At 35.8% G+C, this 26152-nt stretch overlaps 4 protein-coding genes and 1 long non-coding RNA gene across 5 annotated transcripts; 2 read left to right on the top strand and 3 right to left on the bottom strand.

The window, feature by feature from the left end:
- The first annotated feature begins 1307 nt into the window (after positions 1–1307).
- LOC124445152 lies at positions 1308–8217 on the top strand. The gene is made up of 8 exons (XM_046995858.1): positions 1308–1590; positions 1881–2087; positions 2275–2581; positions 2657–3334; positions 5975–6192; positions 6477–6683; positions 6859–7165; positions 7244–8217. Exons 1-8 carry the CDS (start codon positions 1387–1389, stop codon positions 7978–7980), a joined length of 2865 nt encoding a protein of 954 aa, XP_046851814.1. The 5' UTR covers positions 1308–1386; the 3' UTR covers positions 7981–8217.
- A 2144-nt stretch (positions 8218–10361) lies between these two features.
- On the top strand, positions 10362–13199 carry LOC124446319 (sugar transporter ERD6-like 4). Its single transcript, XM_046997165.1, has 4 exons — positions 10362–10670; positions 10954–11160; positions 11329–11635; positions 11711–13199. Exons 1-4 carry the CDS (start codon positions 10467–10469, stop codon positions 12475–12477), a joined length of 1485 nt encoding a protein of 494 aa, XP_046853121.1. The 5' UTR covers positions 10362–10466; the 3' UTR covers positions 12478–13199.
- Positions 13200–14577: 1378 nt separating this feature from the next.
- LOC124446320 (ras-related protein Rab-9B-like) lies at positions 14578–18112 on the bottom strand. The gene is made up of 2 exons (XM_046997166.1): positions 17779–18112; positions 14578–15190 (listed from the first exon to the last, which is right to left on the bottom strand). The coding sequence occupies exons 1-2, from the start codon at positions 17936–17938 to the stop codon at positions 14727–14729; spliced, it is 624 nt and encodes a 207-aa protein (XP_046853122.1). The 5' UTR covers positions 17939–18112; the 3' UTR covers positions 14578–14726.
- Positions 18113–18645: 533 nt separating this feature from the next.
- On the bottom strand, positions 18646–19305 carry LOC124446701. Its single transcript, XR_006948511.1, has 2 exons — positions 19038–19305; positions 18646–18874 (listed from the first exon to the last, which is right to left on the bottom strand). It is a non-coding gene; the product is annotated as an uncharacterized LOC124446701 (long non-coding RNA).
- A 2879-nt stretch (positions 19306–22184) lies between these two features.
- Positions 22185–26007, bottom strand: LOC124446799 (ubiquitin-like protein 3). Its single transcript, XM_046997677.1, has 5 exons — positions 25705–26007; positions 24863–24977; positions 24086–24172; positions 23693–23770; positions 22185–22770 (listed from the first exon to the last, which is right to left on the bottom strand). Exons 1-5 carry the CDS (start codon positions 25756–25758, stop codon positions 22715–22717), a joined length of 390 nt encoding a protein of 129 aa, XP_046853633.1. The 5' UTR covers positions 25759–26007; the 3' UTR covers positions 22185–22714.
- Between the last annotated feature and the right edge of the window lie 145 nt (positions 26008–26152).

The raw sequence follows: 26152 nt of genomic DNA, 5'->3' as shown, positions 1-26152 counted from the left end.
AACACGAAGCACAAAAACTTTATTGCAATTTTAAACTACACCGTGTGTGAGAGGACATAATTTAAACAACAACTTCCATCTACACACGATAAGTACGCAATATTTGCAAAAACCCGAATAAAGAACTTCCTTAAAATGCCACAATCTTCAAACTATGATGAATTAAAACTGTGGGAAAATTTGCAAATGAAAAATGAAACTAAGAACGTGCTAAAGTTGTCAAAAGTAGTTCAGCAAAAAATACAGTAACTCAGTCAGTAACTTCATGCGAACCATTCACATGGCAACCTATCCCTTAAAACTGCCTTCGCAATGAAATGCCGATTTTTAAAACAAAACATTAAAACGCAAATAATTAAGCGTCGACGACAACAGGCATCTGGTCTCAAGTCAAAACTAGGAAGCATTTTCACTCGTCGTGCCTTGAGGTAGCAATAGAAATCACTTATGAGTAGCTAAGACGAAACAAACAAAAGTAGCGATCTAAAATGCTGCATTTACGATAGAACACGCTATCAATTATTCACGAGTACCTGCAAAATGTGTCTCAAATTAAAATAATAAATCATTTATAAATGTTTGAGAAAGCATTTACAATGCAAGCACAGTATTGTGGTTTTTCCAGAGTTTGGAAAGAGAAAAAAGTCTTTTTCTACATCAGATAAATGATGGTTTTTCTGGTACTATATATCTGCCTCACTTTCGTAGTTATCATATTATAAAGCGGTTTTTATCTTTACGTAATTCAATGAACCCCTCAGTGAACCCAGCAAACTCGTGCCATACACAAATTACCCTTGTCTGCTATTGTATGACGGTTAACGACCAGTTTACACGACATGTCAGTTAGCGACTTAGTGGCTATCTGTCACGCACATTGTCAATGCATAGGTTATTCGTCAGATATTTGAGTCGACAAAAATAACTAGACTAGTCTTTCCAGTTTGGCAACACCAGTCTTTCTCGTGAATAACTTGCCCACATGACAATCGTGTGACGGCTTATTGACACATGCCAAGTAAATGGTAGTGGCCATTTGTTTTTCCATTTTCCCATGCACATTGTAAAAATCAATAAATTCCTTAGATTATGTGAAAGCAAATTAATAATTTAAACACCAATTTTCATTTAAAAAAAAAGCGAGCTTCTTTCTTATCAATTCTGTTCATTAGTGATAAAAATGTAATTTTCCACAAAATGCAGACACTGCAAAACGAATTATGAACACGTGCAGGGACGTGTGTTGAAATCTAAGTCTAAATCTAATCTAATCAAGTTAGCACATGATTTGCTGCCACAAATTTATTTTATCACTTGCATGTCACAATCGACGGTAAATGCAGAAAATCTTCCCTCGACTTGTCCAAGTGAAATTCAACAAACAGTATGACTCAGATGAGAACAAATTCTTATATCGAAACCAATCAATTTAATGCAGATTCATCGCTCACCTTTAATGTCGTTGGTGCGACTCTTACAGCAGCTTTAGGATCTTTTCAATACGGTTTTGTTCTTGGATATCCATCTCCGACTGCAACTCAATTACAACAACAGATGAAATGGAGTGATGAGCTTTTTGGCTGGTTTAGTGTATGTATGCTGGTATCGCATTGCGTGCGATTTTTTAAATTTCTATCGTTTCATACACATGCTGTTTAGGACATAGTCCAAAGAACATGCTAGCACAAGAAACATATATTAAACATAGTACATGAAAATCTGAATTATTCTTCAAAAAAATGTTTCATTTAACATTTCTAAATGTTTTCATTTAACACTCCCCTTCCCTTATTTGCTGGTACAACAGTTCTTTGCTGCATCAACAACCTTAAGTTTTTTATCGAAACTGAAAAAATACAATTATGTTTATTTTGATATAGTCCCTTAGCTGTATTGGTGGACTGGTGGGAGCTTTACTAGGTCTTTATACCATCGAAAAATTTGGACGAAAGTTTAACATGATGCTGTTTTCTCTACTGATTGTTGCTGGATGGGTCATATTGGCAACAGCTGAGAAATCAATGATGGCTTTAATAGGAAGGACTATTGCGGGAGTCGCCTTGGGAATAAGCACATTCTCCTGTCCGGTAAGAAGTGGCATATTTTTCCTTAAGCTTTACGGTAAATCTCTGACGAATGAAAGAAAGGACTAATAGAGAACACTTGCATGATAAAGTAAAATTTTAATGGGGTGGGGAGGAAGGCGTTCGAATGGAGATTACAAAATTCTTTTATAACTCAAAACTTTTTACACCATTTTACTATTCTTCTTAGCTTTATATAGCTGAGATATCACCATCAAAATTTCGAGGAAGACTGGTATGTATTAACGGTCTCGGAATTACTTTTGGGATCCTTATGTCATATATCCTTGGAGCTTTATTGAAGTGGCGATGGCTAGCTATTACTGGTGCTGGCGTTGGTACCACAATGTGCATACTAATGCTGTTTTATCCCGAGACACCGCGGTGGCTGGTAAAACATGGTAAAATTGATGAAGCTCGTACAGTTTTAATGAACTTGAGGAAATTGTCTTACGAACAATGTGAAACTGAATTCTGTCAAATTAAAAATTATTTGGGTAAGAATTTTTAATGCAACACGCACAATCTTGTTCCATTTTCTGTTGTTTTTTTGACACATACGTTTTCTTCAGATAACGATGAAAAGGTTTCATTTAGAGAGCTCAGTCAACCAACAGTAATTCGTCCATTGATAATAACATTAATGGTAGTAATGTTTCAACAATTAAGTGGGATAAATGCCGTTTGTAATTACGCATCAAAAATTGCAAGTGATTTTGGAATTAAAAGTGCGAACCTTGTGGCAGTAGGAGTGGGTTTCGTGCAATTTCTTGGGACAGCGGTTTCTTGTGTGATCATTGACAAACTTGGCCGGCGAAAGCTGCTCATTTATCCATGTTTTGCCATGTTTCTAAGCATGACACTTCTCGGTGTATCACAGTACTTTAGATTCATACCAAGGAGCTTGACATTCGTATCGCTATTTGTATATCTTATCAGTTTTGCTTTGGGTTTGGGTCCATTGACGTTTATGATTATGGCCGAAATATTGCCAACTAGAATAAGTGGCGTGGCAAGTGGTGTAGCATCGCAAATTAATTGGATTTGTTCATTCATTGTCATAAAGACGTACATTGACATGGAACATGCGATACATGCCTATGGATGTTATTGGGTCTATGCATCTGTTTGTTTCATCGCGGCAATATTTGTTTATGTATTTCTACCTGAGACGAAGGGTAAAACGTTGGAAGAGATACGAGCACTGTTTGTGAAGAAGCCTGGGTCCATGGTGATGACAGATACAGCACTCTAACAACGGATCGTGCAACGCTCGATATGAAACATTAAGTCAAAACAGTTAGATGTCGACAAGGATAGATTCAGAATTATTTGGCATGGGGGTGCTCTAGTTTTTATAAATGTCAGTCATCCAGTCTATATTTTGGATTTGATTTTAGTGACTCGTTTGTGGGTGTTTTTATTGACTCTAACCAAGGATGGGGAGTGCACCCCCCCGCACACCTCCACTAAATCCATCATTGCATGTCAACAAATTGTAGATTTCATATTATAAAATAAATCAAACGTTCATTCTGCGCAAGTTTATTTTAAAATTAATACCCCACAACTCTTGTACTTTTTTCATTAAATTTGCTCGAATAATCCACATTACCTTATGTTAAATCTCCATGTTGTTCTTCCATTTGTGCTAACACCATTTCTATGGCTTTACATTCTTTCATTTTCATTCCTCTTTTCTTTCCTTTTTTCTGTCTCCAATTTTTTTCACCACAAGTACTAACTTTTCACGTTTGCATGGAGCACAGCTAATTGGCTTTTGTTTTTTTCCAAAAGGTTATTTAACTTTTTTCTTTGGTTCATTTGCGTTCGTTCATGGTGTTAAGGCCGTTTGCAATTAATAGGTGTTGTCCGTTATAGCATATTTTCATTATAGCCGTTGGCCACAAACATCTTCTTCATTACTTTTCTGATATTTTGAATTGTTTTCATCACATAATGTTAAGACTCTGTGAGCAAATTGCTTGATGATTACCTTCTTCATACAGAGAAAATGGTTTCTTTTTAATTTCAAAATGACGTTCTTGTGTATTTTTGAATAGTGAATGATACGCTTGACCTGTTTTTACTATCTGCTTCAAATCCAACATCTGCAGCATAAATATCCTCAACTTGATACTTTTTTCAAGATAAAAAACAATATATGGCCCGAGGCTGTCGAGATGTTCAAATATCTTTATGCTTTTCCCGTCTTTGCATTTCAAGATTCGGAGACAATTAACGTACTAATTCAAATCATTCAACTCATATGGTAATATTTTCATTGCATGTATTTGGAACTCTTTTATCTGAAACAAATGCATACTTTCTTGATTTAATCTTACTCTAGTTACTCCTCTTTTCAAATTGCAACGCTTTTCATAGCATGTATTTAGAATATGCTTAGTCGAGCATACACGATTCACTTCGAACTTCTTTTCTTTCTAAAAGATGGCATTACCTTATTATACATGAATTGTACAGACATACTTAAACTAAACAAAATACTACGTACTTATGCTGCCCATTGTTATAGCGTGCTTTTGTAAACGTTGGACTTGTAAATGGTCGTTGTCACTGTTTTTTTTTTCTGATCAATATAAAGCACGTTACGACATATGTGTAGTCAAAAAATCCTGTTTCTGAATGGCAAAGATAGCTCACGTTCACGTTATTTCTTTAAGTATTTGAATTTCCAGTTTTCTTAATAGTTATTCTACAAACTGTAAAGATACCTAAACACATCTGAGAAAATTATTGTTTTTTCGTCGACAAACATTAAATGTAATTAAATGAAGATATGATCTTCGCACTTTGCTGGACAATTTAAGCAATCGTCTCAGGAACATTCATAAAACATTAAATGTGCCGTGCATATTCAGTGACTGGTTCAGTGTTCGCCAAAATAATTATGGGCGCTCAATTTTAAATTCTAAATGCCGTTAGAACAACACTATTCGTCAAGAATTTCTGAAGAATAAAATTTTACCAATGGAATTGTCTCTTATGGAGGTGTTTCAAAATGTCAATATATTCGAAAATGAACCGCAGTAATTTATGACGTATCCCGATTCGCCACTGCTACCAAAACCAAACTCCAAACGACTTATCTCGAAAATAAATTTGAGTTGGTTTTTCCTATCTTTCCATGCATTTAGGGATCATCACTCCTTTTAATACCCGAGTTAGGGCCTGATTATATGGAGGCGAGTTGGCCCTGATAGCGAGCTAGCCCGATGATTTCAAGGGATTGAAAAGAGCCAAAACTTCAAGGTTAAAAATTACAACTGCGAAGCACCACATGTCACTCCGGTTGTAATTCTCAAATTAGGGCAAATTGGTTGTTTCAATTTTAAATGTTTTGAGAAGTTATTAAATCAGAATGTTGTAAAATTGTTTGAGAAGATTTATCTCATGATAAATATTGAATCGTTTCCATTTGCCAAAATCATTTAACGCTAGGCTGAATCCCGGCTACCGGGCTCATGTAATCAGCCCCTTACTCACATGGGAGTCGTATGACGGTATATAGGCACGTGCAAGTTAATTGTAGTAACCATCTGTGTTTTGCCTCTTTTAATAATACTGTAAAAAATCTAAAAATTCATGATCTTTGAATCTTCTAAAACATTTAGTTTATATGTACTAGGTGAAAGTAATTTCACAATTTGACAAAAAATATTGTTGAAAAAAACGAGCGTCTTTCTTATCCAATTCTTTCAATTGGAGATAAAAATGTAAACAGACACTGCGAAACTTGTGCAGGACGCGTGGTGAAATCTAAGTCTAACAAGTTAGCAAATGATTTGCTGCCACAAATTTATTGTATCACTTGAATGTCACAGTCGACGGTAAATGCAGAAAATCTTCCCTCGACTTGTCCAAGTGAAATTCAACAAACAGTATGACTCAGATGAGAACAAATTCTTATATCGAAACCAGTCAATTTAACGCAGATTCGTCGCTCACTTTTAATGTCGTTGGTGCGAGTCTCACAGCAGCTTTAGGAGCTTTTGAATTTGGTTTTGCTCTTGGATATCCATCTCCGACTGCAACTCAATTACAACAACAGATGAAATGGAGTGATGAGCTTTTTGGCTGGTTTAGTGTATGTATGCTGGTATCGAATTGCGTGCGATTTTTAAATTTCTTTCATTTCATACACATGCTGTTTAGGACATAGTCCAAAGAACATGCTAGCACAAGAAACATATATTAAACATGGTACATGAAAATCTGAATTATTCTTCATAAAAATGTTTCATCAACACCATTCCCCTCTCCTTATTTGCAGCTACAACAGCTCTTTGCTGCATCAACAAATTTTTCATTGAAACTTTTTAAGTTTTTCATCGAAACTGAAAAAATACAACTATGTTTATTTTGATATAGTCCCTTAGCTGTATTGGTGGACTGGTAGGAGCTTTACTAGGTCTTTATACCATCGAAAAATTTGGACGAAAGTTTAACATGATGCTGTTTTCTCTACTGATTGTTGCTGGCTGGGTGATATTGGCAACAGCTGAGAAATCAATGCTTGCTTTAATAGGAAGATCTATTACGGGAGTCGCCTTGGGAATAAGCACATTCTCTTGCCCGGTAAGAAGTGGCATGTTTTTCCTTAAGCTTTACGGTAAATCTCTGACGAATGAGAGAAAGGACTAATAAAGAACACTTGTATGATACAGTAAAATTTTAATGGGGGGTTCTAATGGAGATTGCAAAATTCTTTTATAACTCAAAACTTTTTACACCGTCTTACTATTCTTCTTAGCTTTATATAGCTGAGATATCACCAGCAAAATTCAGAGGTAGACTGGCAAGTCTAACCGGTGTGGGAATTTCTCTTGGTGTTCTTATGTCATATATCCTTGGAGCTTTATTGAAGTGGCGATGGTTAGCTATTACTGGTGCTGGCGTTGGTACCACAATGTGCATACTAATGCTGTTTTATCCCGAGACACCACGGTGGTTGGTAAAACATGGTAAAATTGAAGAAGCTCGTACAGTTTTAATGAACTTGAGGAAATTCTCTTACGAACAATGTGAAACTGAATTCTGTCAAATTAAAAATTATTTGGGTAAGAATTTTTAATGCAACACGCACAATCTTGTTCTATTTTTTATTGTTGTTTTTTTGACACAAACTTTTTCTTCAGATAACGATGAAAAGGTTTCATTTAGAGAGCTCAGTCAACCAACCGTAATTCGTCCATTGATAATATCACTTATGGTAACAGTGCTTAAACAATTAAGTGGGGTAAATGCCGTTTGCAATTACGCATCAAAAATTGCAAGTGATTTTGGAATTAAAAGTGCGAACCTTGTGGCAGTAGCAGTCGGTTTCGTGCAATTTATTGGGACAGTAGTTTCTTGTGTGATCATTGACAAACTTGGCCGGCGAAAGCTGCTCATTTATCCATGTTTTGCCATGTTTCTCAGCATGACAGTTCTCGGTACAACGCAGTACTTTAGATTCATATCAACGAGCTTGACATTGCTATCCTTAAGTGTATATCTTATCAGTTTCGCTCTGGGTTTGGGTCCATTGTCTTTTATAGTGATAGCCGAAATATTGCCAACTAGAATAAGTGGCGTGGCAAGTGGTGTAGCATCGCAAATTAATTGGATTTGTTCATTCATTGTCATAAAGACGTACATTGACATGGAACATGCAATACATGCCTATGGATGTTATTGGGTCTATGCATCTGTTTGTTTCATCGCGGCAATATTTGTTTATGCATTTCTACCTGAGACGAAGGGTAAAACGTTGGAAGAGATACGAGCACTGTTTGTGAAGAAGCCTGGGTCCATGGTGATGACAGATACTTTACAGAACTCTAACAACGGATCGTGCAACGCTCGATATGAAACATTAAGTCAAAACAGTTAGATGTCGACAAGGATAGATTCAGAATTATTTGGCATGGGGGTGCTCTAGTTTTTATACATGTCAGTCATCCAGTCTATATTTTGGATTTGATTTTAGTGACTCGTTTGTGGGTGTTTTTATTTGACTCTAACCAAGGATGGGGAGTGCACCCCCCCGCACACCTCCATCAAATCTATCGTTGCATGTCAACAAATTGTAGATTTCATATTATAGAATAAATCAAACGTTCATTTTGCGGAAGTTTATTTTAAAATTAATACCCCACAACTCTTGTACTTTTTTCATTTATTTGCTCGAATAATCCACATTGCCTTATGTTAAATCTCCATGTTGTTCTTCCATTTGTGCTAACACCATTTCTATGGCTTTACATTCTTTCATTTTCATTCCTCTTTTCTTTCCTTTTTTCTGTCTCCAATTTTTTCACCACAGGTACTAACTTTTCACGTTTGCATGGAACACAGCTAATTGGCTTTTGTTTCTTTCCAAAAGGTTATTTAACTTTTTTCTTTGGTTCATTTGCGTTCGTTCATGGTGTTAAGGCCGTTTGCAATTAATAGGTGTTGTCCGTTATAGCATATTTTCATTATAGCCGTTGGCCACAAACATCTTCTTCATTACTTTTCTGATATTTTGAATTGTTTTCATCCTATAATGTTGAGGCTCTGTAAGCAAATTGCTTGATGATTACCTTCTTCATACAGAGAAAATGGTTTCTTTTTAATTTTAAAATGACGTTCTTGTGTATTTTTGAATAGTGAATCATACACTTGACTTGTTTTTACTATCTGCTTCAAATCCAACATCTGCAGCATAAATATCCTCAACTTGATACTTTTTTCAAGATAAAAAACAATATATGGCCCGAGGCTGTCGAGATGTTCAAATATCTTTATGCTTTTCCCGTCTTTGCATTTCAAGATTCGGAGACAATTAACGTACTAATTCAAATCATTCAACTCATATGGTAATATTTTCATTGCGCGTATTTGGAACTCTTTTATCTGAAACAAATGCATACTTTCTTGATTTAACCTTACTCTAGTTACTCCTCTTTTCAAATTTAGGATGTCCTTAGTCGAGCATACACGATTTACTTCGAACTGCTTTTCCTTCTAAAAGATGGCATTACCTTAATATACATAGTTTGTACAGACATACTTAAACTAGACAAAATATTACGTACTTATGCTGCCCATTGTTATAGCGTGCTTTTGTAAACGTTGGACTTGTAAATGGTCGTTGTCACTGTTTTTTTTTTCTGATCAATATAAAGCACGTTACGACATATGTGTAGTCAAAAAATCCTGTTTCTGAATGGCAAAGATAGCTCACGTTCTCGTTATTTCTTTAAGTATTTGAATTTCCAGTTTTCTTAATAGTTATTCTAGAAACTGTAAAGATACCTAAACACATCTGAGAAAATTATTTTTTCGTCGACGAACATTAAATGTGCCGTGCATATTCAGTGACGAGTTCTGTGTTCGCCAAAATAATTATGGGCGCTCAATTTTAAATTCTAAATGCCGTTAGAACAACACTATTCGTCATGACATTCCGAAGAATAAAATTTTATCAATGGAATTGCCTCTTATGAAGGTGTTTCAAAATGTCAATATATTCGAAAATGAACCGCAGTAATTTATGACGTATCCCGATTCGCCACTGCTACCAAAACCAAACTCCAAACGACTTATCTCGAAAATAAATTTGAGTTGGTTTTTCCTATCTTTCCATACATTTAGGGATCATCACTCCTTTTAATACCCGAGTTAGGGCGTGATTATATGGAGGCGAGTTGGCCCGGATAGCGAGCTAGCCCGATGATTTCAAGGGATTGAAAAGAGCCAAAACTTCAAGGTTAAAAATTACAACTGCGAAGCACCACATGTCACTCCGGTTGTAATTCTCAAATTAGGGCAAATTGGTTGTTTCAAATTTAAATGTTTCGAGAATTATTAAATCAGAATGTTGTAAAATTGCTTGAGAAGATTTATCTGATGATAAATATTGAATCGTTTCCATTTGCCAAAATCATTTAACACTTGGCTGAATCCCGGCTACCGGGCTCATGTAATCAGCCCCTTACCCACAAGGGAATCGTATGACGGTATATAGGCACATGCAAAGTAATTGTAGTTGCCATCTGTTTTGCCTTTTTTACTAAGACTGTAAAAAATCTAAAAGTTCATGATCTTTAAGTGTTCTAAAACATTTAGATTATTTATACTAGATGAAAGTTATTTCACTATTTGACAAAAAAATTGTTGAAAAAAACGAGCGTCTTTTCTATCCAATTCTTTCAATTGAGATAAAAATGTAAACAGACACTGCGAAACACGTGCAGGACGTGTGATGAAATCTAAGTCTCGCAAGTTAGCACATGATTTGCTGCCACAAATTTGTTGTATCACTTGCATGTCACAGTCGACGGTAAATGCAGAAAATCTTCCCTCGACTTGTCCAAGTGAAATTCAACAAACAGTATGACTCAGATGAGAACAAATTCTTATATCGAAACCAGTCAATTTAACGCAGATTCGTCGCTCACCTTTAATGTCGTTGGTGCGACTCTTACAGCAGCTTTAGGAGCTTTTCAATACGGTTTTGTTCTTGGATATCCATCTCCGACTGCAACTCAATTACAACATCAGATGAAATGGAGTGATGAGCTTTTTGGCTGGTTTAGTGTATGTATGCTGGTATTGGATTGCGTGCGATTTTTAAATTTCTTTCATTTCATACACATGCTGTTTAGGACATAGTCCAAAGAACATGCTAGCACAAGAAACATATATTAAACATAGTACATGAAAATCTGAATTATTCTTCATAAAAATGTTTCATCAACACCATTCCCCTCTCCTTATTTGCAGCTACAACAGTTCTTTGCTGCATCAACAAATTTTTCATTGAAACTTTTTAAGTTTTTCATCGAAACTGAAAAATACAATTATGTTTATTTTGATATAGTCCCTTAGCTGTATTGGTGGACTGGTAGGAGCTTTACTAGGTCTTTATACCATCGAAAAATTTGGACGAAAGTTTAACATGATGCTGTTTTCTCTACTGATTGTTGCTGGCTGGGTGATATTGGCAACAGCTGAGAAATCAATGATGGCTTTAATAGGAAGGACTATTACGGGAGTCGCCTTGGGAATAAGCACGTATTTGGTTCCGGTAAGTACACATTTTCGCTAATCCCCAACGTATAAAAGAAAGGGCGGATATAATAACATATTAGCGGAGTGCGTTCCAATAGAGCTTGCAAAATGGCATACAGGCAATACTATTCCCTCTTTCTTTTGAAACTCAAAGCTCTTCAAAGCATTTTACTATTTTTCACAGCTTTATATAGCTGAGATATCACCAGCAAAATTCAGAGGTAGACTGGTAAGTCTAACCGGTGTGGGAATTACTTTTGGGATCCTTATGTCATATATCCTTGGAGCTTTATTGAAGTGGCGATGGTTAGCTATTACTGGTGCTGGCGTTGGTACCACAATGTGCATACTAATGCTGTTTTATCCCGAGACACCGCGGTGGCTGGTAAAACATGGTAAAATTGATGAAGCTCGTACAGTTTTAATGAACTTGAGGAAATTCTCTTACGAACAATGTGAAACTGAATTCTGTCAAATTAAAAATTATTTGGGTAAGAATTTTTAATGCAACACGCACAATCTTGTTTCATTTTTTGTTGTTTTTTTGACACATACGTTTTCTTCAGATAACGATGAAAAGGTTTCATTTAGAGAGCTCAGTCAACCAACCGTAATTCGTCCATTGATAATATCACTTATGGTAACAGTGCTTCAACAATTTACTGGGGTAAATGCCGTTTGTAATTACGCATCAAAAATTGCAAGTGATTCTGGCATTAAAAGTGCGAACCTTGTCGCAGTAGCAGTCGGTTTCGTGCAATTTATTGGGACAGCGGTTTCTTGCGTGATCATTGACAAACTTGGCCGGCGAAAGCTGCTCATTTATCCATGTTTTGCCATGTTTCTCAGCATGACAGTTCTCGGTACAACGCAGTACTTTAAATTCATATCAACGAGCTTGACATTGCTATCCTTAAGTGTATATCTAATCAGTTTCGCTCTGGGTTTGGGTTCATTGTCTTTTATAGTGATAGCCGAAATATTGCCAACTAGAATAAGTGGCGTAGCAAGCGGTGTAGCATCGCAAATTAATTGGATTTGTTCATTTATTGTCATAAAGACGTACATTGACATGGAACATGCGATACATGCCTATGGATGTTATTGGGTCTATGCATCTGTTTGTTTCATCGCGGCAATATTTGTTTATGCATTTCTACCTGAGACGAAGGGTAAAACGTTGGAAGAGATACGAGCACTGTTTGTGAAGGAGGCTGTGTCAATGGTAAGCACAGTTAGTTCACAGCACTCTAACTACGGATCATGCAACGGTATATACGAAGCATCCAGCAAAAATATTTATGCATCAACAAATAGAAGACTTGGTATTTAATTCATAATGCATGTCCAGAAAACACTGGGGGAGAAATTATCTAATGAAGACAACAGCATATATGTTGCTGGATTTTATTTAAATTGAACACGTGTTATAAGATGTCGTTTTTGATTGGTTTGTTTTGGACGAGGTAAACTGGAAAGCCAAAACCCCAATTATTGCGTTCTTTTAAATTGAACACGTGTTATATGATGTCGCATTTGATTGGTTTGTTTTGGACGAGGTAAACTGGAAAGACAAAACCCCAATGATTGCGTTCTTTTAAATTGAACACGTGTTATATGATGTCGTATTTGATTGGTTTGTTTTGGACGAGGTATACCTGAAAGCCAAAACCCCAATGATTACGTTTTTTTTAAATTTTACAACATTTGTTTGTTATAAAATAGTATATTTTCATCAGAATGCAGTTTTTATACATCGAAGGGGGATTAGTTTGAATTGCATTCAAGGAGCAATTGACAATATAAATTGTAACAAAGAAAGTGGATAGATTGCATTCAAGAGAAAAAGATGCAACAAACAAAAAAAATGTATCAGAAATAAATTATGGAGGTGATAGACATACAGTATATAACAGCAGTATATTTAGGCTTGGTCTTGAGATTGACAAAGTCTTGCGATATTTTATAGTTGTCGTCCATTCTAATATTGATACATTTTGTAAAACAAATGAAATTGTGTTTTGTATTTCTCTTCTGCTACGGAAGAATGAAAAACTATCTGTTCTCTTTATTCTCGGAACCACAGACAAATTGTTACTTAAAGGTTGCAGCTTCTAAACGGCATAAAGCCTCACATAATCAACAATATGCGAGGCTTTACATCTATAATGTAACGACTTAATCAAAATTTCGTACAATTTATTATAAAATTGCAAAAAAATCTGGCCTCAGTTATTTATGTTCCATGTCAAGATGAGCGGGTCAACATTCGTACATGAAAGTGCAAGTAAGAGGCTGATTACATGAGCCTGGGTAGCCGGGATTCAGCGAAGCTATAAATGATTTTTGTAAATGGAAAAGATTAAATACTTGCAATCAGCTTAATCTTCTCGAGCATTTTCATAATATTCTGAATTTATAAATTTAAAAGAAAAAACATATTTGGTCTGATTTGAGAATTACAACAGGAATGACTTGTGGCGCTTACGTAACAAACAGTTGAAATTTTTCCGCTTCAAGTTTTGACTCTTTTTAACGTCTCGAAATCCTTTCACGCCTTGCTGAATCTCGGTTAGCCGGAATCAGGTAAACAGCCTCTAACAGCGTGTTCAGACTGAGTGCTAGAGAACGATACCCTGGTTCGGGCACAAATCTGCAGGCCGTTCACAATACGTAGTACCTACTAGCTTTGTCTATTTATAATTTAATGTTTTTCTTTGTAAACAAGTTTTAAAACCATGTGTTGAATACGTGCCTCTCTGTACACGTTACTCACGTGTGGTCGTTCACATTGGTGCCCGTGCCCGAGCACCGTACTTGGGTACTACCTAATTTTGGGTTGCCCAGACTCGGGCACTATGAAAATGTTGTGTTCACATTGGTGCCAGTGCCCGAGCACCGTACTCGGGTACTACCTAATTTTGGGTTGCCCAGACCCGGGCACTATGAAAATGTTGTGTTCACATTGGTGCCCGTTCCTGAGCACCGAGTTCTATTTTTCTTAGGATGACCGCTGATACACGGTTAATTCAAATCGCTTGTTCGCAAATGAATACACACTGAGTGGAAACAGAAAAATGCCGAAAATATGAGCCAACAAAAGTGAGAATCTAGCTACTAAAACAACCTGGGGTAAACGATGGGAATGACTCGTAAACAAAAATACCAATAAGGGATAATTTATTAACGGAAAGGGACTGGGAAATACCCTATCTGTCATCATTGTATCATTGTCCATGAGCATTAAACGCCATAAATTTGATTCCTGACTTTTGGCTGAATGACAAAAATTCTGCTGGCGAAATAATTATGTACTGTCTTACACACACACCACAAAAACAACAACAAAACCGAACCATTTAGCTACAAGTGAATTTGAGCAGCAATATTTCACTAAATATAAAAACGTTGACTGTTAAGCACTTGAGATGAGTTGATATATGGGTTATTTTTGTATTTTTGTTGCATTAAATACAACGACAGTTTGTTCATTCATATAAAGCGTCGATTTATAAAATCTTACACCGCATAGAAAAGCAGGAATTTTCAAATAACTCAGTGATACGTATAATTTGTCATGCTTTAACAGCAGAGAGATGCTTTCTTATTTGGCTCTTGATAGTTAAGATTCACCCCACCTGGAGTTAAAGTTTTCATTTGACGGTCTAAATTTTGTTCGAGTTCAGAACGGCGTTTTACAGACGAACTAAATGCCAAGTCCACATTTGTATTATCTTTCGCACTCGTTTCAAAGTAGGGTAACTGACCGTACTCTTGACACCATGACTTTGCCTCATCCATATCAACAACCCGCTCTTCCTCGATGTCAATCTTATTGCCAAGCACGATGAAAGGGAAGTTCTCCGGATCTTTGACGTCGGCATAATACAAAAACTCCTTCTTCCATTGTGCGAGATTTTCAAGGCTCTGTCTATCATTTACGGCAAAAACAAGCAAGCAAATGTCCGATCCACGATAAAATGGTGTACGCAAGCTTTTAAACCTTTCTTGGCCAGCAGTGTCCCAAATTTGTAAAGTGTATGTTTCTAGAAAGAACGTAAATTAGGATGCGATGTAGGTGATCTTGGTTCAACAAATACAGTAGTAGCAACTCTTGCGCACAGCGAAGCCAGCCTATCTCCTACAATGCTGGCTTTGCAGATGAACCCGGCTTTCTTAAAATGGAACTATAACTTTATTTTTTTTAATAAAGTATAACTTTTTAACACGGAGTGTTTTCCGCAAAATTTCCAACGAAATTTGTTTATTTTTTACTGTTTTGTGAGCTTTTAAAGTCGACTCGTTCGTGTACCATGAACGTTATTCTAAAAACCGGAAACCGCGACAAGTGTGACGTAGGATAGGGTAACACTTAAGCTCAGAAACGAGTTTACATCTATAAAATAATAATAGAGTTAAGCAGTTTTGCGAAGGTTTTTAGATATTTATTTGTATATTTGACAGCTTTTCAATAAAATCAACGTCTTTTGTGGGAGATTTGGCAGGTGAAATTTCGATACGCTCATCGCCAAAAAAATGGTATAAGATGAACTGACATACCCCCTTTTTTTGTCTAGAAAATTGCTACAGCCAGCTACAGCCGGCTACCACGCAACTTCGCGTTTTCACCAACCATTTGTTATTCAAACACATGCTTGTAGATGTGAACAGATTACCCTATCTACGTCACGCTCTCAAACACGCTGTGGAACAAAACGGCAATAAAAAATGACATGTTTAAACGTCCACAAAAAGATAAATAGTCCTCGAATTGATTTTTTTTTCTTTTTACAGTCACAGCACGCAGTCAAATTTGCGTAAATGAAATAAAACACGAAGATCATAGTTCCACTTTAAGGTGTAGATTGATAAGTGCGGGTCGTGCAAATGTTCTTGAGAAAAACTCTACGCTATCATAAATGACTGATTCATAAGTAAATAGCACAATCCACTTTACAGAAAAAAAAGTGCTAAATCGATGCTGCACACAACCATAGAAACGTAATACAAACAGGGACCCACAATAAGAATGCGTTTACACTATACCGGACTCGTTCATCACAATATCTTCATTTGCTTTAAAGGGGTAACTGTTAGGAGTAAATGCTTATTAGGTCAATAGATTTAGTCTATTTGATTGTGTTTCTCACATTGAACAATTTCACTGCCTTTTGTGTAATATAAAGAAAACATAACCTGTTACGATAGTAATCTGGTACAATGTAAACGAGGCCTAAAAATATTGGGAGGGGTGGGGGTGGGCAAAATTCTTGGACCACCTTTTGTAGCAGGTCTATTTAACATAAAGGCAAACAATTTTAGGCAGACTTCTATCAGTTTTTGCTTTTAACCCCTCCAACCCCCCTTGAGTGCACCCTTGTACATAGTTTGAAGGCAATATCCAGTGATTTTTGAGCAAGCACAATATCATTGATTCATCAATTCGTTAATTCAAGAAAGAAAAGCAAGGTTTTTGGATAAATTGGAGATGAAGAATTGTTTCAACAGCCCAAAACAATCTGTTTAATACAACATCAAAAAGTTGTAGTACAAAGAGTTTTTGTTTCAATTAATGACATCAGACATTTTATCTTCAACTTAAAGATAACATCAAGTTGAATCTTCATACATGTGCATTCATATGACCAGTGTAACGATGTGAATTCATGTAGCCAGTGTATCCATATTTATTTATAAAGTCTGTGTATGCATGTGCCTTTATGTAGCCAGTGTATCCATGTGTATTTGTGTATCCATGTGTATTTGTGTAGCCAATGTATCCATGTGTATTTATAAAGCCTGTGTATGCAAGTGCCTTTATGTAGCCAGTGTATGCATGTGCCTTTATGTAGCCAGTGTATGCATGTGCCTTTATGTAGCCAGTGTATCCATGTTTATTTATGTAGCCAATGTAAACAAGTGCCTTTATGTAGCCAGTGTATCCATGTGTATTTGTGTAGCCAGTGTATCCATGTTTATTCATGTAGACAATGTATCCATGTGGATTTATAAAGTCTGTGTATGCATGTGCCTTTATGTAGCCAGTGTATCCATGTGTATTTGTGTAGCCAGTGTATCCATGTGTATTTGTGTAGCCAGTGTATTCATGTTTATTCATGTAGCCAATGTATCCATGTGGATTTATAAAGTCTGTGTATGCATGTGCCTTTATGTAGCCAGTGTATCCATCCATGTGCATTTAAAAAGCCTGTGTATCCATGTGTCTCCATTTAGCAATGCGTATCCATGTAGGCAAAATATATTCAGTTTGGCCAGGGTATCTATGTGTATTCGACTGGTTAACATATCCATGTAGCCTAACTATGCGAGTCATAATCCATAGAAAAGAATATCAAATATCATGCACTGTTCCTACTAATCTAAGTTAAGAAAATTACTGGCAAATATAGTCGTGTGGCTAATGTAGATGTTCACCAATATATCAACAATCTATTTCAATTGACATTTTTTATCTTATTAACACTGAGTAGTAAGGGGGGGGGGGAATCCAACCTGATTAAAAAGAACAAGAACTACAGTTTATAACATCAATTATGATGAATGTATAAACGAAACAAGACCATTTCATTAAAGCTAAGGAAAAATAAACTACATAATTCATTAAAGACTTCACCTCCTTCAACTGAAACATCTTTGTTAAGAAATTCTACACCAATTGTGTGAAAAGATTGACTGTCGAACTTATTACTCACAAATCGATTCATGAGCGACGACTTTCCAACTCCGCCATCACCCAAAAGAACAACTTTTAAGAGAGAAGGTTTACTGGCCATAGTAACATACGAATCTTCTTAAAAATGGCATTTCATCGTTGTAATAGTTGGAAAAAGAAATTTACAGAACAACTGGGTTAAATTGAAAGATAACTCGCGATACTTTCTATTGCAATCGCGCTATCATGTGATGTGTGATGTTCGTCCTTCGTCTATAAAAAACACTAATCAGTTTAGTTTGGTCAGGTGATTTGAAAGAAAGATAAGTTAGTCAACCGGGATTACTTCATGTAGCTAAAATGTGAAACGGATAATGGGCAGTGATAATGGGGTGTGAGGGTGTGAGAGCAGAATAAAAATATGCTGACTTTAGCTGACGTTAGCAGAATAGTGATTGTGTGATTGTGCGAAGATGGTTTATTGGCAAGGTCACTTTCTTTGTAATGACTAAAGTGGATGGGTTGAAAGAATAGTACTTTTACTTATATTCTGTTGTTTTGTTTGTTGTTTGTTCATTTCCCAACTAATTCTAAGCACATTTTCTGTACGTATCTAGTTGACATCCACTATCAATAACACCAAACGTTTCGTGCGGGTGCTTTTGTTGGTTTTTGGTAGTAAACGACACTCGTGGGGCCGATTGCACGAAGCCTGGATAGCGTTATCCATTGGATAGCGAAATATTTCAAAATTGTAAAAAGATGTTTATATTTTTCTTACGAGAAAGAAAATTTTGTAATTTTCGAAACAATGTTTTATTTCAGTGATTGCACAGCTCAAATCGTATATTTTTCTCTTATAAGAGATTTTATGAACGTTCAGAAAAAATTGCTATCCAGTGGATAACGCTATCCAGGCTTCGTGCAACCGGCCCCAGCTGATATGTCCAGAACCCTTATGCTGCAGGAGTTATAGTTATATTTAATAAACATTTGAATCCCTGCAACGGCTTGTAGCAGTTTAACTTCTTAGCATTTCTCCATTTGAGTGATCAGTCTTGAAAAAACAGAGAAGTGGCATAAAAATTCGAAAATATATTTTCCATTAATTTAACACAAACAACAGCTGACTAAAACATGATAACTAATTAAATTAGAAAAGCTTAAACGACAATACATCAGCACAATACTGTACATCTTAGGTCCAAAGAATTTAATACCTCATAAAAAGTTTGTTCAAACACTATGCGTCACAGACTGAGAGTGTTGAACAACTTTACAAATTGTCCTGAGTGTAGTCACAGGAATTGCAACTATAATAGCAAAGCAGAGCGTGGTTATCAACTTTGTCGAAACTAATGATTGTAAGTAAGGTAAATTTTGGGGGTAACTATGAGGGGTTTTACAGTACCATTCGTAATCGCAGTAAAACTGTTCAATTTTTGTATAACAGGCACGGGCAGCGTTAATCCATATTGGGTTAGAGGTACTTCCCCAGCGCGATGCCCCATATTAAGCTAGCGAGTATCTAGTTCCGTACCTAGCTGCATTTAGCAACAGATTCTACGTCTCATACGAGTAATGGGCATTAGCACACTAAGTTAAAAATAGAATTGATATTATTTATTGTAAAAAGGGTCCCTGGAAGTCGTGGAGGCCATTGCTACCCTCACATTAGCCTCAGTGTAAATTCGGCGCTGAACAAACAAACTAAAAAATCAAGCGTTCCAACAAGGCAAAAGCATAAAAGTCAAAGGTTTTTTTTCAATGCTATATCGTAGTAGATAGCACAATTACATCTCATCATATATTAAAGTAAACAATCACATACAGTGAACCATCCAAATCGTTCATCACTCCATTGCATATTCTTTTGCATCTCCTCCTGAGCAGGCGATGAATAAGCAAACACATAACCAAGAGAAAAAGAGCCTAAGGAAGCTGTGCAGGTTGCACCAACGACATGGCTCGTTAAATTTTCAGCTCTATTAATTGGTTCCATGTTATTCACACAAAATTGATCTGTGTTCTGTGTTCTCAAGTCCTGTGACCTCTTTTGTACACTTTGGATATCCATCACATTTAAAAGTGCGTTAAAATGAAGACTGACATTCACTTCAATGGACATAAATAAAGTTGTTTGTTTTTAATTCTCTTGTTTACTCGTGATGCATGAAAGGCACATGTTTCAACGAGAATTGAATTTCAACTAAAAACGACCCTATTGCTGGTGGTTAGGTACTCGATTACACTGAACTTCTTCTGACCCTTTTAATTTCAACCTAGCTGAAAGCCAACCCAGTGTCGCTTGTGTTGTTAAAACAAATTTGCTCCAACACGAAGAAGCTTTTGGCCCGGGAAGGTTTTTCGAAATGAGCTAACATTTTCAATGCATCAAACCGAACAGGAATATACAATCCATCGTTATTAATTATGTATCTCAGAGCATACTCGTACGAAATTTCCTGTCAATCAAATAACGAACATGTCGGTTAAGGCAGTCGAGAACCAGGTTTTTGTAGTTGTATGTTTTGTTGACTTTCTAATTTGCAAACATGTTTTAGAGTGTAGGATTTCATCGCTGTGAATGGTTCTAGTTCAACAGGTTTTACATCATAGGCAGGCCGTTCATTAACCCAACAACTATCCTTTTTATATCTTAATTAACGTGTAACAGGGAGTTCATTTCATCGAAAACCACTCTCATACAATCATAGCGATGTTCGAAGCAATAACTATGCTTTGTATTTAGGAAGTTAAAACAAGAATTCTGATGATATACCGCATAATCATACAATTTATATGAATAAACTTGTTTAATTTTCTGTTCTAATTCACGTATGTTCTATAAGAGGGAATTCTGTAAATGTTGTTGTAAGTCTGCGTCAAAAAAACTCTGCGTTACAGGCCGACACTGGTTAAAATAGACTTTTATTCAAATTTTATCAACACATTTTTTGCACGAATAGTCAGGTCCCCTACTAGCAAAATCTAAATTCTATATGGTAGGTGGTCATGTGATAAAATTGTGAAAAAAATCTGTCGCAGTAGGTTGGTGATGTGTCTGGGCTAAATTTTAACACACATTTATTGTAATAACAGTATATTTTGCAATGATAGTCACATTACCAGTGACACAGCACCATAAAAAGATTCAATCTCTTCATGTACTAAGTAGCCTTGTTTTGTTTTCGATATTTCCACTGCCCTCATTATGTAGTCACATGACTGTCAAGAAAGCGAACTGAAATATATCAAATTTTCTCAAGCACTGAGCAACATTCATATTGCAATTAGAGATTTTTGCAACAGAATGCGAAGTAAAATTTCAAAATCGGTAAAATTTCACGACTGTTGGTTTAGGAGATCAATCACTTCCACATGCATGGAAGTGATTGGTTTGAACTCGGAAGTATAGTTAGATTTTTGTAGATGCAGACCTGGTTTTTAGTGTCTTGAGAAGGACTGTTGTGTTTGTGTTGACTGACGATTCGAACACAAGAACCAGAAGAAAGAGAAGATGCAGTTTACAAAATAGACTGCTTCAACCGCCATGCTTCATGTATCGGTGAGACGGGCAGGAACATACACGCACAACTCACTGAACAAAACAAGACAAAACCAACGCGCATTGCCCGAACATCACAAACTGACAAAACACAACATTAACTGCAATTTGGTAAAATGCATTACTTACAGCACAGCATCTACTACTCACAACCTCAAACAGACGAACAATAAGAACATCACAATAGAATAATCTAGGAAAACAATAAATAATTGACACCGACACATTCTCTCAACATAAAACACCATGATATATGAACAAGACAACAAATACACGGCAAACCTAACGTTTACACCTCAGGCCCGTTTCAAACGTCGCATTTTACATGAGCCGAATGCAATCAAAACAAAAGAAAATGAAGCATTTTATCTCTTTTTTTTTCTTTAATGCATTCGGCTCATGCAAAATGCGACGTTAAAACTGGCCTCACTAGACACAAGATAATCGCCGCTAAGAATGTTGAAACGTCATTCAGCACGAACACCAACCAACAGTCCTTCTAACAGTTCTCTGTCTCTACCAACCTAGACCATCCAGATACCCACGTTCGTACTGCAGTAAAAACAAACATTAAAATGACAACCAATTGAATGTCTCAATTAAATGAAATAAGAAAAACTCGTGTATGACGGAATATATGAACGATCTTATGCAAACGATGTACTTTACAGTTGGCATCTCCATAAGCTATTAAGATATTTTCAATTAAATGTCTCAATTAAATGAAATAAGAAAAAACTTATGTATGACGGAATATGTGGACAATCTTGCGCAAACGAAGTACTTTGCAGCTGGCATCTCCATAAACTATTAAGATATTTTTCAATGACAACATGATATACAAACAAAGATATAAACTATACTACATACAAAACAGCGAGCACATAAGGCGAACTGTTGAAATTTTATGTTTTTTCTTTAAAAGTCTGGGAGGTTCAATTGTAGCTTACACAAGAAATAATAAATTTAAAATAAAATCATTTGTTTCAATAAATGTTGAAACATTTACACCTAGATAAAACGTCTTTCTGTTAGACATTTGTACGTATAATGTAGCTAGCTACAAACTTCGTTAAATCGATGATTGAATGCCGGACAGGGGGGAGAGGTCGTTTCCTCATTCTCGCGTCCAAATATTTTGAAGGATGTAATCAACAAAAGCAAATGAAAATTTCTTCATATCTTGAGCAATTGCAGCAAAATTCTCTCGCCTCACATTGGCCATAATTTCCGTGCAATAATTTATACATTATATTACATATGATTTTTTAAAAATTAACTAAACATTTAACAGGTAATTAAACGTGGTACACTGAAATATGGGTAAATTTACAAAATATTGCAGCAGCGACTTTGCCTTTCCGCTTTTTCTCTCTTAGATTGTCCTGGTATAAAAAATTGAAGCAGTTTAACTTCCAGTGAAATTTTTTCACACTAGTCTTTTGGTAAATATGCACATTGGCGTCAATCCTGTGTTAATGGGGAGAGGGGACCATATTCATATATTCTGCTATGCCTGCTAATTTCTTTTCAAAACAATTTCACTTTCAAAAGAAATCAGCCAGGCATAACAAAATTTACGAATATGGTCCCCCCCCAATTATCGCAGGATTGACGCCAATGAATATGCAGATTGTAAATGTAGCCAATGAATGAACTAATTAAAGTAATGGACAGGGGTGTGGAAGTAAGCAGGGCCATTGCTAGAGCATTAATTGAAAAGGGGGGGGGGGGGGTTATTCATAGATTCAGTTGCACCAGACTTATTTCTTTTTAAAGCGATTTGGCTTTCAAAGAAATCATTTGGGCACAACTGAATCATTAGTTCAGAAAAAACGATGTGCAATTTTTTTGAAAAAAGTGTTTCTTTAGAGGCATAATCAAATCGATATTACGTTAATTATTATATAGCGCTAATTACTAAATTAATATTTTTAAACGTGGACAAATTCATAGGATTTACGACAGTGTTTTTCGTTAAAAACGCTGATTTTTGCACATCGTTTGAAAAAGTGATGTGCAATTGCTTTCATTTTAGCTAAAACGACGAACAAATTGCACATTGCACACCGTTAATTCGCACACTGAACTGAATATATGAATTTACAACCCCAATAACATTCTAGCTATCGCCCTGGGACTGTTGCTAAAGTTTTAATTGGGAGGGGATGTTTAATCATATATTCAGTTGCTTCCAACTGATTTCGTTTGAAAGCCAATTCAAGGCAGAGCCCTTTATTTATTTCCTTTACAAAAATGATCAACATTAATTTTTTAGACCTTCAAGATTCAATAATTTAAGCTTACCTTGCGATGGCGGTTCAGGCAAATTTTCCCTAGCTACTAAGTGCATCACACTGCGTTTCCCAAGAGGTAAATTTAAGGCTGCAAAAAAAGAATTCTCCATGCATGGAATCAACAAACATAAATGTAGAAAGTTCAATAGAAAAAAGTTTCATTATTTGTCATGCATCGTGTTTACATATGTATCATTCAGTTCATCATGACGTCAGTGGAAAAATCAACCTAATTTTTTTACACTTGTTATGCAAAACTGGAAATACATCAAGTGAAATAAAAAGTATAAATAAGAGTTTGGTTGAAAAATTCACACAGTAGGTATATAAATTCGGTATGGCGTTGTCAGAGTTCATCGCACGTTTTTAATTATAAATATAACAAAAGAATATTTCTCCATACCTCCGATAGATACACTTCCATGAAGAAATCTCCCCTGGTGTATTAGCTTTAGTACATGTGCTGATGCTACGGTTGCTTCTTTCCATTCTATGTATAGAAATTCAACCACTCAAAAAGTAACAGACTAATTTAAAAATGGAAACATAATGACATTCATCAAGCTTCAAGATCATTTTGTAGTCCTAACAGCTTAACCCTGCCTCGGTCGCTATCTAGCAAGTTAAAACCCTTCTTTGAAAAGCTGTTTGGGTGGTGTATATCTTATTGGGAAAATCAAATGGGTGAACTTTTAGCCAGTGCACCAAACAAGCCATTCATATGCAGCACTGTGTGGCATCAAAGTGTGGCAACAAACAAAATGTGTTTCATTTTAGTAAAATTTCCGTGTATAAGTCATTGTTTACAGTCAATGAAATGCTCAATAAGCAAGGTGAAGCTCAAAATAACTCTGATTCAGGCAGCAGGCCTCGTTTTTTATCAGACTATGAGGTGTCAATGATAAATGATAGGTGTCAATGTCTTCCCGAATTTGCAAGAATTTTCAATTTTGGCAAAAATAAATTCAACAAAATGAAAGAAAATTATTTGTCCACCAATGCTCCCTTTAACTGTCCAGGTAAATCTCAAATGATTTTTGAGCTGTAGCAGCCTAAGCCATATTGCGGATAACCGAAATATTATTGGGCAGTTAAAGGGTTAAAATACATGGTTAATGGAAACAACTTGTCCTTTAAATCAAACTTGGTTCAGAAATCAATTATATGTATTGAATCATACCGTCCGGCCAATGATCAAAGACATACTGACAGATATATGCTGCCGTATCATCGGGAGTGAAGAAAAAGTCGAGTCTTTTTGCAGGTGACGTGACCCATATCAATTGTAGACATATCTAGAAAAAGAAAAAAGTGAATACTCCACATTACATTGTGTTACAGTTTTAATCAGTATTGCAAAATAGTGTAAGTCATTCTTTTGTAGGTGTGGTACTCCAGTACAGGTGCTTTGACACAAAAATACTTATATTTTTAAAGAAGGTAAAAAAGATGCATGAAGTGGGCTATTCTACAGCTGTTTTTAGGTTAAAAGCAAAAACTGCTTGGTTAATGTCATCCCGAATCATACAAAAAGTTACTCATGCATTACATCGGAAAATACGTTTTCAACAACATATTGAATAGAGAATAATGTTTACGTTTATAACGGTGTAAAATGAAGAACTTCTTGAGTAGATTGTTGAATTTCAGAATTCACGTTTGACTTCGCTTAATCATCTAATGATTTAACCACAAAAATTTAAAGAAAGAAAGCTTTATTGACATCTACATAAAACTACTTTACGTTTTAATTAGTACAATAAGCCTCGACAATGCCAAAAATGTCAGATATATTAAGTGAGATTATTCAGAAGTAGACACTAGTACATAATACAAACGTCTAAATTTTAATTCACAACTGTAGAATGGCAAATATTCAATCTCCATGAAAAGAATCAAGAACTTTCATATTTCGTGCGTGCTGTGACGTCGCATCAAAATGTTTATATGACTGTAAATTTTTACAACGAAACATTCATAACTTCTAAAATACTGTTATATGAGCGTGCTTTTGCCACATACCTTATCAGATGGCAGACCAGAACCTTTTTTTCTCTGTGTAACAGCATCCGACATGTCCACGGTTTTCTTTCGAGATATATAATAGAGGACAAAATGCCGAAAGTTTATCACGTTTGATTAGCTCTTTAAGACAAAAAAACCCGTAAAGAATAGCAAATATATATAATTCTTTGAATAAAAGCAATTCAAATTATATTAAGGCAGCAACATGTCAAAACTATCCATAACTACCATAATTTACGTTTGTTCTTTGATTTTACACTCACAAAGAAAGCAACACTTGCAGTTGCGAATTTGCCAAACACGCATGCGCACTCAGCATTGTGGGAGTGTTTTCCTAGGGTATTTATATCCCGGGCATTATGACCCCATAGGCAGAGCCAGAGTCCAACTGAGCAGTTTAATAAACTTAAAAGATTAAGCTTAAAATAAACTTCCTGCTAATAGT

This window comes from Xenia sp. Carnegie-2017, unplaced genomic scaffold, assembly GCF_021976095.1.
Source record: "Xenia sp. Carnegie-2017 unplaced genomic scaffold, XeniaSp_v1 HiC_scaffold_22, whole genome shotgun sequence".
Classification (NCBI taxonomy): Eukaryota; Metazoa; Cnidaria; class Anthozoa; order Malacalcyonacea; family Xeniidae; genus Xenia; species Xenia sp. Carnegie-2017.
Note: the sequence above shows the minus strand (reverse complement) of the source record. Positions and strands in the feature narration are given on the sequence as shown.

Coding starts and splice junctions, on each gene's coding strand:
- LOC124445152 (XM_046995858.1), top strand. CDS start 1,387: ATGACTCAGATGAGAACAAATTCTTATATCGAAACCAATCAATTTAAT. Junction 2,088..2,274: donor TAAGCACATTCTCCTGTCCG/GTAAGAAGTGGC, acceptor TATTCTTCTTAG/CTTTATATAGCTGAGATATC. Junction 7,166..7,243: donor TCAAATTAAAAATTATTTGG/GTAAGAATTTTT, acceptor CTTTTTCTTCAG/ATAACGATGAAAAGGTTTCA.
- LOC124446319 (XM_046997165.1), top strand. CDS start 10,467: ATGACTCAGATGAGAACAAATTCTTATATCGAAACCAGTCAATTTAAC. Junction 10,671..10,953: donor AGCTTTTTGGCTGGTTTAGT/GTATGTATGCTG, acceptor ATTTTGATATAG/TCCCTTAGCTGTATTGGTGG. Junction 11,161..11,328: donor TAAGCACGTATTTGGTTCCG/GTAAGTACACAT, acceptor TATTTTTCACAG/CTTTATATAGCTGAGATATC.
- LOC124446320 (XM_046997166.1), bottom strand. CDS start 17,938: ATGGCCAGTAAACCTTCTCTCTTAAAAGTTGTTCTTTTGGGTGATGGC. Junction 15,191..17,778: donor AGATGTTTCAGTTGAAGGAG/GTGAAGTCTTTA, acceptor CGTTCTTTCTAG/AAACATACACTTTACAAATT.
- LOC124446799 (XM_046997677.1), bottom strand. CDS start 25,758: ATGTCGGATGCTGTTACACAGAGAAAAAAAGGTTCTGGTCTGCCATCT. Junction 24,173..24,862: donor CTTTGATCATTGGCCGGACG/GTATGATTCAAT, acceptor TTCTATACATAG/AATGGAAAGAAGCAACCGTA. Junction 23,771..24,085: donor TGGAAGTGTATCTATCGGAG/GTATGGAGAAAT, acceptor CTTTTTTTGCAG/CCTTAAATTTACCTCTTGGG.